The sequence below is a fragment of the Aulonocara stuartgranti genome (genome assembly GCF_965226115.1).
Source record: "Aulonocara stuartgranti genome assembly, chromosome: 4".
Taxonomy (NCBI): Eukaryota; Metazoa; Chordata; class Actinopteri; order Cichliformes; family Cichlidae; genus Aulonocara; species Aulonocara stuartgranti.
Window position 1 is genome coordinate 12,602,269 of NC_138942.1, and position 16,791 is coordinate 12,619,059.

General features: G+C 40.1%; 2 protein-coding genes across 2 annotated transcripts; both read right to left on the reverse strand.

Moving 5' to 3' along the window:
• Positions 1–1,923: 1,923 nt before the first annotated feature.
• On the reverse strand, positions 1,924–7,603 carry slc25a10a (solute carrier family 25 member 10a). The gene is made up of 11 exons (XM_082529656.1): positions 7,250–7,603; positions 6,609–6,728; positions 6,402–6,516; positions 6,259–6,307; positions 4,382–4,423; positions 4,235–4,278; positions 3,996–4,066; positions 2,907–2,999; positions 2,749–2,826; positions 2,514–2,570; positions 1,924–2,401 (listed from the first exon to the last, which is right to left on the reverse strand). Exons 1-11 carry the CDS (start codon positions 7,337–7,339, stop codon positions 2,300–2,302), a joined length of 861 nt encoding a protein of 286 aa, XP_082385782.1. The 5' UTR covers positions 7,340–7,603; the 3' UTR covers positions 1,924–2,299.
• Positions 7,604–10,672: 3,069 nt separating this feature from the next.
• mrpl12 (mitochondrial ribosomal protein L12) lies at positions 10,673–16,575 on the reverse strand. The gene is made up of 5 exons (XM_082530729.1): positions 16,373–16,575; positions 13,084–13,282; positions 12,911–12,985; positions 12,577–12,714; positions 10,673–11,753 (listed from the first exon to the last, which is right to left on the reverse strand). Exons 1-5 carry the CDS (start codon positions 16,429–16,431, stop codon positions 11,637–11,639), a joined length of 588 nt encoding a protein of 195 aa, XP_082386855.1. The 5' UTR covers positions 16,432–16,575; the 3' UTR covers positions 10,673–11,636.
• Between the last annotated feature and the right edge of the window lie 216 nt (positions 16,576–16,791).

Consider the following 16,791-nt stretch of genomic DNA (forward strand, 5'->3'; position numbering starts at 1 on the left):
AGTTTATAAAAATAATACAAGTGTAATAAATCAGAGCATTCAATTAAATTAAATGTGACAGAAATAGATCATTTTTTTATTAATATGCTTCCCTATTTATTTATTTATCTATATTTAATTTTCCACTTTTTTTGCCCCATAACAGCTGAGAGAAGAGGAAGAAGACAGGTGGATGAATGGATAATCGATTGATTGGCTTTATTAATCTCTTTGAATTTTATATTTAGCATTTTTCTTAATGCAAATCAATCCGGAGGCTCAACATCCAAGAGAAATGCTTGCTTCTAGAGACCTGAGGCAGCTGGCTAAGCTATCTATCTAAAACTTATACAACTGCTCGGTACTGTTTGCAAGCAAATAAATTAATACTGAAATACATTCATACATTAATATTATAAAAGAAAAAAGTGTTCTATTTTATAAATTAACACCTACACTACTTTTTAATAATTTTTTATTTTAACTGTCTGACTCTTTCATACACAGCAAAGTAAATCTGGATATACACTAAAAAAGGAAGCAGATGTACTCTTCTTATGCAGTGCATTATCTATCATTACTGACCTATGTCATCAAGCTGCTCTTTCGTCAAGCACCATGACAACCGCACATAATAACCGGCTCACCATTAGATGACTTTTTGCACAGGTTTCACGGGGTCGTGTAACCTGTGCAGCAGTTAGGAATAAGCAAGTTGAAACTTAACCTTTAACCGCAAAAAATAAATAAATAAAAGTTTCATCAAAAAGAGCTGATTTCACTTACGCATTAATCTCTTGGTGATATCAGTGACTTAGCGGGCTGGACTTCTTAAGGAAAGTTTATCTGATTTTTGTTTGACTATACATCATGGAAAAGGCATCAAGCGTGGAGCTGTTGGATCCCGAAGACAAGAATCATCACTCAAATTCTGACACTGATACAGGCAGTGAGTAAACCATAGGACATGGAAAAGATATCAGTTCGTCTTGTAAAGCTGAGCATGATGGATTGTGCATCGCTGTACAATATAATGCTCAGGAAAATAATACCTGGAACGATATTAAATAACATGAACCCACAAACCCACATACAGCTGCTGAACCATGGCACACAACTTTTTTTTTCTCTCTGTCTTTTTTTTAAGCAAAAAATTTTGTCTTTGTCTTCACACGAATCTGCCGGCCTCCTGTTTTAAAAAGCTGCTGAGTGTCTAATGAAAGCACGGTCATAATGAATTCAAGTGAATCTAATTGTCTAAGAGGTTAAGTGTTCCTTTTTAAAAGAGGCCTGACAGGATGTCTGATGTGTCCAGCAATAACTGCACTCATACAGTGAGAGAAGTAAATAAAGAGACAAATTACTGACAAGGGAGTGTCTCACAAGCTTGTTTTCACAATTGAATCAGCCTTGTTTTCTTTTCCATAAAGCCCATCATTTATTTTCTCACTATATTCTCAATCCTGACTAATGAAAATGAGAAAAAGTAACGCTTCTGCCACAGATTTCCTTTCTAATCATTTTCTCCAACAAAACTATGGATCCAAGGGGCCTCTTCCATCAGCTGACATAGCACAAGAGGCAGGGTCCAGTCCATCACAGGCGCTCACAATGTAGAATCACCAATTAACCTAGCATGCCTGTTTTTGCACTGTGGCAGGAAATCAGTGGCAGAATAGGGAAAAACATGCAAACTCTGCACAGGCAGTGGAGAAAGTGCTAACCACTGCACTACTGTCCCGCCCTCACATTCCTTCCATAATATGAAAATAAACAGTCTTGTCTTGAACCAAATCCTTGGACAATCTGCATAATTACAAATACACTTTATATAAATATATTGGCAGGCTGTTTTTCAGTGTAACACTGTCCCCCAGAGGGCACTGGAGGTTTTGTAGCATGAAGATTCATTTGTCAGGTTCAGGATATTCATTCAAGAGACAGTTTTGAATTTAATGGAAATCCATTTATTACTTTATTAGCCTTATATAACCTTAGGTGATATTTATAGTTGCACAGTTCATGACAAGTGAAGTAGCACAGTGGTGAATGTAAATAATTTAAACCGTCTCCGTTTTTAAGAAACACCACGTTTCATCACCACGTTTTTGTCTGGAGCTTTGGGTGTTATTACACAAGTTGTTTTGATTATGTGTTATGGATGGAAAAACGTAGCATGAAGATTCTCTTTCCGTCTCGGACTTTTGAGGGTTCCACTCAACCCCAGCTCAGTTTGTCGAGATCAACCTGTGCAGCATGGAGGGCCACTAAAATCCTGAAGGAATAGCCGTGGTCGTAGGAAAACTATCTTATGGCACCCTCAGGTAATGACCATCTCACCAAAATGCTGCTTCAGCTGCTCAAGGAAAATGAAGGTTAAGACTGTGTGAGGGATGAGGCGGATAGCTGCAGGAACAAGACCCTGGACACAAATCAAAGCACTATTTCAGTGTCTTAATACTCTGTAGGTTACTACAGCACATAATTAGAAAGAGCTGTATAAAACATCATGTCTGCGTGAATGTGACATCCACCTTGTAGAACGCATTCGGCCCCAGCTTTGCTGTTTCTGTTAAGCAGTGAGACACACTCTGCAACAAGGAGACAAAACACACAAGAGACATGCCAAGCTGTGTCATTTTCCCCATAACCAATGAATAAAACATACATAACATCAGAGTGATGAGGGCGGGAGAACTCAGAGACCTAAATAAGCCAAACTCTCCTGCAAAACCAGATAACAGGAAAAGTCATTTTAAAGACACTCACCCCATACTGAACTTCTGAATTCATTAATCTTGTTTTAACAACATCCAGTGGTTGACAGAGGATTGTAGCAGAGCCACCCTGCGCAAGAACAGAGGGCTTATTTCAGAAAATCATGTGATGTTTGTCTTGCTATGCTATGACAGACGTGAGTCACTTACTGCAAACACACTCGCCAGGAAGTGAGTGAAGATGTTGTCAGTCAAGTAACCAGTAGCCAGAACCAACTCTTTGGACTGGTCGTAGCAGGCGAGCTGCAGGAGCAAAACACACATGTGCTGCGTAAGTTGGCTCGCATTTATGGCTTTCTGTTTTGTTTCTTTATTTTTTAAAGAAGTGTATAATTTCCAAGAAAATACTTAAAAAAAATATCAGTGAAATAGACCTAAAACCCAAAATGTAGTTTTGGTTTAAATGCTGCAGGCTAATCTGTGTCCTTCCTGCCACAGAACAAGAGCAAACTACACAGTGGATATACAGTTGTGGTCAGAAGTTCGTGGGTACTCAACATGGGCATAAATGTCATGGTGATTTAGGGCCTTTAATGATTTCTTTGAAGTTTTCTTTCTCCAGGGTGGAATGATTGTGCATAGATCTTTAAAGACATTAAAAAACAAGAATTGGATGCACAAGTTTTAATTTATTAGGATTTCCTCCAATCCATGCAGGGTCAAAAGTATACACACAGGCTCAAACATTTACATACGCTCACTTAAATCTTAATAAGTGACGCTGAAGGCCCTACAATGTTTTTACTAACTTAACAACACCAAGGCCTGTTAACATCTCGTTAGTGATCATGATTGTCTCCAACTGGTAGTTTCTCTTTGCCAGAGAAAAAGGAATTTCTTTGACAGCACTTACTGGTCTGAGCAGTATTCAGAATTTTGGCATTTTGCATGATAATTACATGCAGTATAACTTTTAGGATTATACTGACTGATTTTAAAATTTTAAAAATACCAACATTTAAATGTATAGATTTTTTTAATTGAACTTTATGCGTAGCCTCTAAAATATATTTCCCTACATAACAAGCTAAGAAAAACTGAATAAACACAGTTTAATCAGCTGACTATCTGCATATTTAGCCATTACAGATTTATTTATGGCAATAATTGTTGGGCATAAAAATTATAACATTAAGGCCATTATGGTTCTGTCTTACAGTTTGCTGTTACTGCTCAAAAATTCACAGTTTCACTATATTTGCAGTCACTGTTGTCTTGTAGGGCAGTTTATGACTTTACCTGTCCAACAGACACCAGTGCACCTCTCGAAGAAGCCATTGAAGCACCAGAAAACAGTTTCCTCAGCCCCTCTAAAAAGCACATTTCAGAAGGATGAACATTGTAAAGAAATCTTTAGTCAGTATTTGTTCTCTTGAGTTTAAGGATTGTGGATTTTAAACTTGTGACAGAACATACAAAGGAAATAAAAATAAAGCTTTAATGGTACGTTTAATGGTAGAAGCTTTTATGGACTTTACCTTCCTTACAGACACGTAAGAGCCCATCAAACACATGAGCATAACTGTAAAAAGGGAAAAAACTATCTTACAATATGGTTATTTGGAAAGAACTATAATTGTCTGTAATTATGATTCAGGATGTATTCCCATTTTTCGTGCACTTACTTTCTTCTGAACTCTGCTGCCATCTTGACGTCATTCTGCATTCTGTAAAGATGAGAGATTTCAAAGCCGGTTGTCTGTCAGCACGTGCAGCCTTAACACTGATTGTCTTGCTTCTGCACTCTGGGAAAATTGACCATCTAAAATTGGAAGGCTTTTATGCCACCACAACTTTTTTTCTTGTGTAGTTTGTACTTTCCCCAGCTATCTTCCTTTCACTTCACAACATTTCTACAGGTACCTACTTTGGATGTTATGTTAGAAACCCCTTAACCCCTTAACTTGTGTTTAGAAATATATATACACTCACAGACACTTTGTTAGATAGTACCACGTTTGACCCCTTTTGCATTCAGAACTGCCTTCATGGCATTGACAAGATAGCACCATGTCAGTTGCTGCAGATTTGTCAGTTGCACATCTATGATCTGCATCTCCTGTTCCACCACATCCCAAATGAGCCCTGGAGACCTTTTTGATACAGTGCGTGCTGGACATGTTCAGCAACAATATTCAGGCTGCCTGTGGCATTTAAATGATGCTCAGCTGGTAATAGGGATCCCAACGTTTGCACCAAAAGCAGCAGCATGATGATACCAGGATGAATCAATGTTTTCCTGTTGTTTATGACAAATTCTGACCCTACTATCCAAATGTCAAAGCGGAAAAAGTCATCAGACCAGACATTTTTCCAACCTTCTGTTGCCCATTTTTTTTCTTTTATTTATTTTCAATTTTCATAACAATCAAAACACAAAATAGCATACACTGGACATGGTTACATCTGTGCAATCAGTAAGGAGAAATACAAAGACAGAAAAGTATCCAAGTACTAAGAACAAAATAAATAAGGGGTTGTGTAAAACTTAGCAGACGCACAAAAGAGAAAGGGCAACTGTCTGTTAGATTCTGTCCTTTGTTTTCTCTGCAACCTCAATCCACTCTTGCTGAAACTTTCCTTGACAGTTATTATTCCTTACCATCAGTGATTCACAGGAAGCAGTGTCTTTAACCATTCTATGAACTCTGGTTTAGTGTGGCTCCTCCAAAGGCAAAGAATAACCTAAGAAGCACAGGGTAAAACAGCCCAAGCTCCCAGTCGGCACAACTGAGGCAACTCTGGTAAAGGCCTATGTAGCGACTATCCAATACAATGAATTACTTGAAGATCAACAGTCCCTGAAATACTCCGACTAGCCTATCTGGCAGCAACAACCATACCACCTTCAAAGTCGCTTCTGTCACCATTCTTCCTCATTTTGATGTTCTCTTTGAACTTCAGCAGGTCATCTTGATCACGTCTACATGTCTAAATGCACTGAGTTCCTCTCATGTAATTGGCTGATGAGATATTTGTGATGAGCAGTTGGACAGGTGTACCTAATGAAGTGATCCGTGTTCGTGTATCCTTTGTTACTTTTTGGTATTTTTCTTTTTCTATTATTGTTTGTTTTTTGGTCATCAAGCACTCGCACAAAAGTACGGTGGACAGAAACCGCAAAACCCCAAAAGTTATAAACAACATTTTTAAAATGCTCAAGATAATAAAACGGCCACTTAAATGGACCAGAACAAACTAAAAATAAATGTAGGCTTTTATTAGTAATATGTTTCATGATTCAGTTTCAATTTAATCTCCATTTAAATGTATATTAAATATTCATAGAATTATTATAACTATTAAAGCATTTTGACAACAAAATGAATCACTTTTATCTCACGGCTGGAATGACAGCAAATTTAGACCTTAAACAGCAATGTAGTGGATGCACTGAACTATAAAATATAAACTATGACTTTTATGTGGTGAACCACAAAAATACATTCGATTCTACATGTGAAGTGCAAACAGATACAAAGACATAAACACTGTATCTCACCTTACATTCACCAGGTCAGTTGGGGTCCCAATGAAACCACCTGTAAAACCTGATGAAGGAAAAACAACATCTTTAAATGCAATTTTAAGTATAAAATGAAACAACATCTTTAAATAAAATGTAAGCTATTTTCCACCATTTACCTCCAAAGGCACCCAGGAGGACTTTCTGGTGGAAAGGCATAGGACCTTTATTTTTTCTCTTCATCTTATCCCTGACGGTCTCGTAAATGGCAAATCGTGACAAAGAATATGTCATCTGGACAAATGAATAAATAAAAACAGCTATGTCAAAGAGAGGAAGAGTGTGCGGCTGGTAAAGGTTTTATGGAAATGAGTGTTGTTTTTGACCTGCCGGCAGAGGGAAGCAGTGAGCCCGCTGTAGAGAGCCAGAAAACCCTCTCTTCTCACTACGTTAAGAGTCATCCCAATCATCCTCATCCTCACTTCCTGCTGTGTTTGCAAGTGGACCTGGAAGCAACCATAAGGAAGCAGCACTAAGAGTCAGTGGCACTTTTAGTGAGAATTGGCCTTAGATATATGTAAGGTTCCTGTCTTTAAAACCGTTAATATCTAGTCTGAAAATATATCTCACGCTCTAATATTACCAGCACCATTCAGTCCGCATCCTAAATTAAAGAAAACCAATGCAATAAGTGGATAATAGCTGCAAGAAATAAAAAACTGTGCCACTAAACATACACTACAAATGTTACTATCATTTAAAGCACCTTAAGGAATCAAAGCAAGCCTAATGATTGCCAATATAAAGGCAATTTGGCTGCATAATAGCCAAGTGAAATTCTAAGAAACTGCTAAAATGAATATTGCTACAACACATTATTCCAAATTTTATCATCAGCAAGTAAATAGAAAACCAAAATAGCCAAAATAGACACATCAGTGAGGCCTATCTGGATCTATTTTGTCTCTGCCGAATGGAAGGATTGTGCTCTGGTGTTAATTCAAATTCGATAAGCTCTATAATTTACCTTTATCAAATCCAGTGGATGGGTTACACAGGCTGCTGCACTGGACGAGACCCCACCAAAATACCAACGAGAGACACGGTTCTCCTGCATGCTGTCAGTGAGGCAAACTCTAGAGGGGGAAAAAACCAAAGGGTCGACTTCTCAGAGGCTCAAAGGACAACTTTGCCCGAGGGTGCTCCTTTCATCGTTTTTCCCCTCAGCACTTCTGGTGATGCGTGGCCACAATTCATCTTAAAAGTCGACGGGAGTCATCTCAATGTAAATCTGTATTTTTGTTTCTTTTGAAGCAGTGGACAGACAAATATAATGAGTGTCCCTCTGTACTTACTCCATGTTTGTGTGCCAAGAAGAAGAGGGGTGCAGCTGGTTCATGGGAGAAAGTGTACGTGACCAATATAAAAATAGTAAGCGGGCTTGACCGCTGCTGTAGTTTTGAAATTGTGGCCGACACACTGACATGGAGCAAAGGTCTCGAAGTTTAAACAAATATTTGTCAAGGATAGATTTGTCTAATTATAGCATTCAGACTTCAGGTCATAAGCACAAAAGGTTACAAGGTTACAACATTTTGAACAATGGGTCAGTGATGCACAGCAACATTATTTATTATTTTTATACTTTTCTGAAAGTTTCTACAGCTAATGCAACCGTCTGGGTTGTTGAACATGACATGATTTTAAATGAGTGCTATGAATGACCAGCCTGGCACAGCAGCACTTGGGCTGACTCAGAGGGGGGCCACTCATGACAGATGATACAAACAGCAACTGGATACCCACTCCAAGTTGGAGCAAAGGTAAGATGTGAGCAGACACAGGCAGGAATGGGTAATAACAGCTAGCAATAGTCAGAACTGAGATTTAGGTTTCTGTCTAATGCTTTAACATGAGTTGTTGTTGTTGGGCCTCTTTTAGGGAGCTGTTTGATCAGATTGGGGGTGGTTGCAATTTGGCCTACCGTCTGTGAAATAAATGAGATGGGCAAAACGATAACTGCAAGGTCCAGAATAAAAATGAAGTTGAATGAACAACAGGCTTAACCTTCATGGTTGATAGGATTTATTGCAGGCCTGCTCCATTATTTTCTGCTGGCTGTAGCTACACCGGTTGAGATTGCAATCAAGTCAGACTGCAGACATTAATCTACTGCACATGAATCCAAATCTTTAAGGGTACACTGAGATTAAATAACAAGAACCAACTAGGAGTTAGGTCTATATGGATGTTATATTGCATTGATGCTGGATGTCTGCAGTTGGTGGACCGTAGGCTGACCTCAGTCACTTGAAGTGTAGGAGAGTGATATGCTGCTGCCCTCTGCTTTATGCTAAATTGCTGCATTAAATTGCATACAGCTGGATTTTGTTTTTATCATAAAGTGAGTTAAAATGAAACCTGTGACTGATTTGATGTGGTGACTTCCTTCAGCAGTCCAGGCCAGGCTTGCAATGCTATGACCCAGCCAGAAGCCATCATCACTAACACAGCAAAGTATCATTTTCATTCTCCAGGACAATTTTCTACGACTCTCATCAGGACTAAAGGGTTTTCCCTCCTCACTGTAGGAAAACTGGATGACAAGCCATTTCTTTCACATGTTCTTCACAGAGTTTTTAATCACTTATGTTGCGTTGCTCTTTCTCATGTTTCATCTGTACACATCTGTCTTCATTCTTCCTGCTCTCCATCTGTGCTTTGCATTTGTTCTTGTGACAGATGTAAAAACAGACTGTATTCTCTCTAAGATTTAGATGTGTCACGATAGATTAAGTCTGAGTGTTGACATAAAAACTAAACATGTTAAATTATCAAAGCACTAAAATTTACATTTAGGTTTAACCTTAAAAAAAAAAACTAAAAGCAAAACTCCATCATGATTTGGCACACATACCTTCATCGGGGAATGAAACAGAGTTAATGAAATCACTCGATCCTTCTACTTGTGGTGTTTCACCATTAGGGATTTCCCATTAATTATATTCCCCCAATGATAAGCTTCTTCCACCCAGGATCAAAGTGGAATATTCCACCAGTGAAACGATATAAGAGCAATCTTCAACACCTGGACCGATACAGGAGCCCAAAAGGATCAATAAGCCCAGAATATTCACCAATCCAACAGGAGTGAAATACTCCACTGTTTATCCTCAGCACTCTTTGTGCTAAAAACACATCAGTTCCCAGGTCCTGAATCCTTCCTGATGCTTCAGTTACAAAAAATTGCTGAGACTACTTGATTAAAACAACTAGCCAACATATCTACTGGGAAAAAGCACTATAAAAAACTGTTATATTAACATTATACTGCCATGATAGCAGGTATGAAATTGAGCCCCTTCAATGTTCTCTACATACTTCTTGACATGTATGTCCTTGCAACCTCTAGTGTCCATAAGTACAAAGCACCTGACTCCTCACCTTCTCCTATAACTATAATTAATCAGAAATTGTTTATATTCTTCAGGTTTTTCTTTTTACAGTCAGCAGTCTGCAGGTGATTTTGTGCAGGGTTAGCAGTTTATGTTCCTTATGTGAACCCCATTGAAGAGACAGATTCTCCAAGAGGAAAAGCAGTCCAACACTAGTTTTAAAATAACTGTGTATAATTTTTCTTCTTTACATGCTGACTTTTGCAGACAAAATAAGATTGTCTACCTACAGCAACTAAATGCATGTAGACATTAAATGGGCAGAATGAAAAGCAGATTTAAAGGACTTTGAAAGTGACATAGCTCGTAATGACAGCTGGGCTGGACCGAGTACTTAACTGCTGATCTGCTGGGGTTTTCTCACACGACCATCTCTAAGGTCTCTTCTGACATCTCAGTGTGAGATGTCAGAAGAGAATGAGTGTCTCCTTTCATCTGATAGGACAGCAACAATAATTTAAACAACCACTTGTTACAACCAAGGTATGCAGAAGAGCATCTGTGAACAAATCAGACCTTGATGCACATGGGTTACAGCAGCACAAGACCACACTGGTTGCCACTTATGCCAGCTAAGAGCAGGGAACTAAAAGTAGAGTTTGCACAGATTCATGAAAACCGTTTTTTGTTCCGAAGGCAAAAGGGGTTCAGAGGAAGGTATACCTAATTAAGTGTCCAGTTAGTGTAAATGGCGTAAATTACTTTCTCTCCAAATCATACATCACAGATACTGAAGCTTTTTTCCCTCTTTTAGGAAAACCTACTCATTTCTGTTCATTTCAACACTAAGGTTTACTCAGAAACAAAATGACATGCAAGTGCTGTTATCCAGCGTTATTAAGACCTCTGGTGGACAACCGCAGTAAAGCATTATCTAGTGAAATTCACTGTTCCACTATAAATGTTCAGTCAACACAGCACACATGAAATCTTGATTACACTCATCAAGTTTTCCATAAATTCAGCCACACGACCAATAACACATAAGAGCAAAATAATTATTTCAACTTTAATCACATTATTAACATTTCAATGAGATTTATCTGGACTCAACCCTGCCATTCTCTGAACTACACACAGTATCTGGTGCTCCTCAACATCAGTCATCTGTATCAACCTGGAAACCACAAGATTTAACCTTGTGAGAAGATTAAACACAAAGAATTACAAAGTAATTTCAGCCTCTTTCAGACATGCGCTCCTTCCCATTGATCTGACAGCATCTTGGTGTGGTGATGGTTTCGTGTCCATCAGCACCCTGATCACGCCTCTGGACGCAATAAATTTCAACCGTAGCAACTATGCATGCATCTTTGGCGAGTTACTCAGCTCACAGGAGAATGCAATTAAAAGCAGAAACGTTTACATCGTTTCTAATTTGGAATATGATTCAAGCATTCTTCCTAATTCAGAAGAAAGCTTTTTAGAGCATGCATGTGGGGGGGTAGGGTACAGCTCTCTCTGCAACACCACGCAGCACATGCAGCTCTTTGTAACAATGACAGAGAGAGAAGTTCTCTCAGTCTGTCGCAGGAAGGTCAGATAGAAACCAGAGGAACATTAATGTGATCAATGACCGCCGATTGACACAATGCCATTACTGCAATGTTATTCATTACATGTCTGAAAAAGGCGTTACTCTGCATCCAACCAATCTCCTTAGCTTGTTTGTGACACGTGTATCAGACAAGCGAACCACCAAACAGTGCGGCGGCACATCTGCGAAGGCTGCGTGCTGGAGAGTTCAGTCTCAGCTGTGCCGTCCCGACCTGACGTTGTAAGGGGACGGCGTTAATGTCAGAAGGCATTTGTTTCCATTTCTCTTACGATCCACGTCTTTGTCGTACAAAAAAAAAAAAAAAAGGGAGGAAAGAAAACAAATAAAAAGAAATAAACTCAAGGATGAAGTGCATGAGTAGTAAAATGATGGCGAACAGTGGGCATAAGGGCAGACGAGATCTACTCCAACTCCACGGTGCCACCTGCTGCCTCCAGGGCTGCTTTTAATTTCTCTGCCTCTTCTTTGGATACGTTGGCCCGGATTTCCTGTGGAAGAGACTCCACTAGTTTCTTAGCCTGTTTCAAATAAAGAGGGCGGAGAAAAAAAAAAAACAATTAGTGAAATTAACAAATTTGTGCTTTGAGAAGCTTTAACACTGCAGACAAAGCAAATTACACTATACACAATGTTTGCTTGTAGTTACTGCTCACAATAAAAAGAAAGAAATTAGGAACACTTGATCACCACAATACAACAAATTCATATCAATCTGTCAAGTTAGAAACTGTTGGGAATGCATTTCACCCACTTTGGTGCAAATAAAGGGACAACAGGTTCACTGCAAAGCCAACACCACAGACAACCTCTGTGAGCAAAGGACCCACTAAAAGACGTCAACCCATGCTACCCACGTGCCCTCTGACAGTTTGTTTAGAGGAATGCACATGACGAGCTTGCTGGAGGTCATGTAGTAGGACTGACAATTCTTTGCTCAGAGGAGCAGACACTGATGCCCTTGATATCCTTCTACAGCCCTGTTCAGCCTTCCTTGTGTAACAGCCCACCTGCATCACCTCACCACTCTTGAGAACATGCTGGGAGACATAGCAAACCTACTCATAACAGCACGAATGGATGTGTCATCCTGGATGAGCTGGACTGCATGTACTGTTTTATGCTACCAGCAGTGAGATTTTCATTTGCACCAAAGCAGCTGAAACTGATTCACAAAATAAATTGGACTGATTTTGCAGACTATTATGTAATAATATATGCATATTATTACCTCCAAAGCGTCATCTCATAAACATTTTATATCTCACATTCTAACACCGGCCCACTGCTTTTTGCCAAAAGCTACAATAAGCCCGCTTAAATAGCTCCAACAGTGAGACTTACCTGCACCAGATTCAAGCCCTGGATGCAGTTTTTCACTTCCTTTATAAGCTTTACTTTTTCAGCAGCTTTCAATTCTGTCAATTTTACTGTAAAGTGAGTCTTCTCCTTCTTTGCTGGTGCCACCTCCTCCTCTGCAGCCTAGTTGCAAAAGGAACACAATCGAGGTCATTTAACTGTGCGCACGGAGCCTCGTTGGCCACATCAACTATGAGTGGCTTTAAATTCTTAAGCTAGACATCTGAAAAAGAAGAATAATGATGTATGTTGCTACTTAAGCCATTAATGATTTATAAGGCAGTCTTCAGAACTTCCCTTTAAAAACAATTATCAATACCTGAGCTGCAGGAGCAGCTAATGTCGCCATCGCCCCCATCGGCATCATTCCGACACTCTCAATGTTCAGAGTTTTCTGTGGTAAAGACAAACAAGTTATCACTCAACATTTAACACAAACGGACAGCAAGAAGCTCAGACAAAGTGCACTGTGGTTTTAGGTTTCCCACAAACCTTGAGGAGTTCGTTGAGATCGGACACCTCTAACAAGGTGAGGCTGGCTATGTCACTGACAAGCTGCTGGATTTTGGGGGAATACTGTTTGGGGGCTCCATCTAGAGGAGGGGTGGCGATGGCATCTGAAGACGAGGCTGGACTGGTTTTCAGAAGTCTGAGAGCACATAAGGCTGGTGTCTGCCGTTGAAGCTGTTGCCTGGGAAAATGAAAAGCGGTTAGCTAAACGGCAGACTGTATCCACATATTCAGTATGGTGTGGATCACACCTGGCATCATCCACTGCCATATTTTGACTTTGTCTACTGCTTTACAAAACAATCCTTCTTACATTTAGAGTGCAGACTGCCTAACTTATGCATAATTAATGGTCTCAATTTGCAAACCACCAAATAACCCCTCAAGCTTCTCACTGTGTAAAGACAGTAGCTATTACTATGAGATGGGTTTGCTTTCTTATTTCACCTGGAGGACACTTTTATGCTTATTGCTTTGCAGTTTAACAGCTCAAACAAATTATGGTAATTTGGCAAGCAAAAACCCTGAAATTCCAGTTTTGCATCAGCAAATAATGCTATACAAAAACACCACACCACAAAGGATTTGGCAGGATTCTGCAGGTACTGGCTAGCTTTGGTTGGAGAGTCACGCATCCCTGGTAAGAATAGTAAGAAGAGATTTGTTGTATGTTATATGCGAGATGGCACAAATGGTAAATGGCCTGCATTTGTATAGCGCTTTACTCAGTCCCTAAGGACCCCAAAGCGCTTTACACTACATTCAGTCATTCACACACAGGCAACGGCAAGCTACATTGTAGCCGCAGCTGCCCTGGGGCGCACTGACAGAGGCGAGGCTGCCGGACACTGGCGCCACCGGACCCTCTGACCACTACCAGTAGGCAAACATGGGGTTAGTATCTTGCCCAAGGATATTTGGCATGCAGCCAGGTGGCAGCCTGGGATCGAACCACCGACCTTCTGATTAGTGGCTGACCTGCTCTGCCACCTGAGCTACAGCCACCCACAAGCGGTTGCTCAGGGCGGGCAGGACTGGTTGACATTACGGCAAGTACCTGTGAGCTAAGAAATCAACCATTATATTCTGGCAGTAAGGACAGATTTCAGGAATATTGTAGGTTTATTACAAAAGTACACTCTGCAACACGAATATCCAACTTGAAAACCTTTGGAACACGATCAAGTTTCATGTAAGCAGAATGTACAATAATAATATCAACTGAATTATAACCCTCACAGATGCAATTTATTTACCCGTTCTGTGTTACACCTTCCCTGTTGAGGTTACAATTGCATTATATAACAAAGGTTATATATCAGCTCAATCTTCTTTGTTACCCATCATCGTTTAGCAACCTCGCTATTCTATGAATGCAGGACTGTAATCAAAGAAAGTATGCAGACCTAGAAATGCACTGTGGAAGGGGGGCAGGAAGCTCAGTCCTGTTAGTAAAACTGACAGCACGGTGGTTCTTCATGCCTTCTCAAACATCTCAGACTTGGAATTTCACAATAACAGACGTGGACAGCTCAGCTGAGCAGTTGCTCTTCATTGATTGCATGGAGACCAGTTGGATGAGGGATGTGCAGACGATGCACTTATAGTGTCTGATGGTTACAACAAATTGTCAGGCATGTGGACAACCCACCCCCAAAGCTTCCCATTCTACTTGTGATTACAAAATTTAAGTCCCTTTACCCCCAAACAAACCCCTGGGTACTTGCAGGCAAAAAAAAAAATTTAATAAATACAAAAATAAAAAAAAAATAGTTGTGCAAAGGGCAGTCAGCCTCCATGTAACCAGGGCGACACTGGAGGAAACTACAGCTTTGGCTGAGAGGTCCTGATAAGGATGAAGAGAGAGAAGCGCTCCAGGACAAGCCATGGTGGCTTACATCATAAAATCTCCAGCTGACAGTCTGGACATTAACTTAAACATCTTAACCTGGTTCGGGAACAGCACCATGCAGGACAGACGAGCTCTACAGAGGGTTGTGCGGTCAGCTGAGCGCACCATCCGCTCCGAGCTCCCTGACCTGCACTCAATCTACAGCAGGCGGTGCTGGACCAAGGCCAGGAAGATCGTGAAGGACCTCAGCCATCCCAACAACAGACTGTTCTCTCTGCTGAGGTCAGGAAAGCGATTCCGCTCCCTGAAGACCAACACAGAGAGACTGAGGAGGAGCTTCTTCCCGCAGGCGATACGGTCTCTCAATCACACCACCACACAGTACTGACCCACACATACAGTTCTTACACACACACTGGACTTTGGTTTTGCACAACACTGGTCACTATATTCTTCATTTCCGGTTAATACTTGTACAGCTGCTGTTATTGTGTATATATTTATTTATATTTAGATTTCTTCATACATTCTTATATAGTTCTATATTGTGTATTGTGTATTTTGTTGTACAGTTATTTTATTTTCAACTTTAATTTATATATTTATCTTTATCTTATTCTTCCCAGTTAAATTTACCCTTCATTCTAATTTGTGTTGTACAGTTATTTCATTTTTAACCTTAATTTATATTCTATTCCTTCCTAGTTAAATTTACCCTTTTTAATTTTTCATATTTATTTCCTATCTTATTCATAGCCTTTTCCTTTTTTTGTTTTCTTTAGGTCACGAGCAGTTGTCCAAGCATTTCACTACATATCGTACTGTGTATGACTGTGTACGTGACAAATAAAATTTGAATTTGAATTTTGACATGTCTGTTTTAAGACACAACTGCCTCTTTTACACACATGGCATTGAAAGTCTCAAGACTCCCGAAAAACCCCAGTTAAAACTCTAGTCAGTTTTAACAGGGTAATGTAGCCTATCAAGCTATAAAAAATGTTTTAAAAAAATCACCCAGAGTATTTTTACTACTGTCAAATACCAGAAAAGTCCCATTTGACCAGTGTAGGTAAGAAAAAAAAAAGGTCAAAGCCATGCTTCTCTTAGATTTTTTTTAAGACGAAGCCATGAAGGTATACTGCGTTTTGTGTCATTAGTCGGACAGCAGGGCTCAATTGGTCACGTTGTTCAAGTTGAAGCCTGCGATGGAACCCTTAACGTCGGCTAACCTACTTAGCACACAGCCGCAAACCACTAAACTCATTTCTGTGCTCACACAACGCGCATCGTCTGTCTTTAGACGAATTAAAAAGACAACATCGTGTTCTCCATCCAAATTAAGCGGCAGCAGTGGCCGGCTCTCTGCCCTTGAAGCCGCAGACACTCGGATACAGGTGTACTCCGCCTGTTACGTACCGATGCGTGCTGGCTGCGGCTCGCAGCGCGGTGCGGAGGCAGCGGCTGGTGCAGAACATGCCGACGGTAAATGGAGCCGGTGGTCCTCTCTCTGAGAAACAGACAAATTTATCACACACACGTCTCCTTCCAGCGGATCCTCTGCCTCAAAAGCACATGGCGTCCCCTCTACTCCTGACCTACCCACAATGCATTGCGTGAACTGTTAAAAAACCTCAATTCAACTGCTACGGGAGCCCACAAGGGACAATGAATGTGCGTGAGAGAGCGACAGAAAGTAAGTAAGTTTGAAATAATAATAATAATAATAATAAGAAGAATATGTCCAGTCTCATCTTTCCATCTCTAGCATTATCACTTCAATGACATGCAATGACTCATAGTGCTCCATTATCTGTTTTTCCATCCAGGTGTCTTTA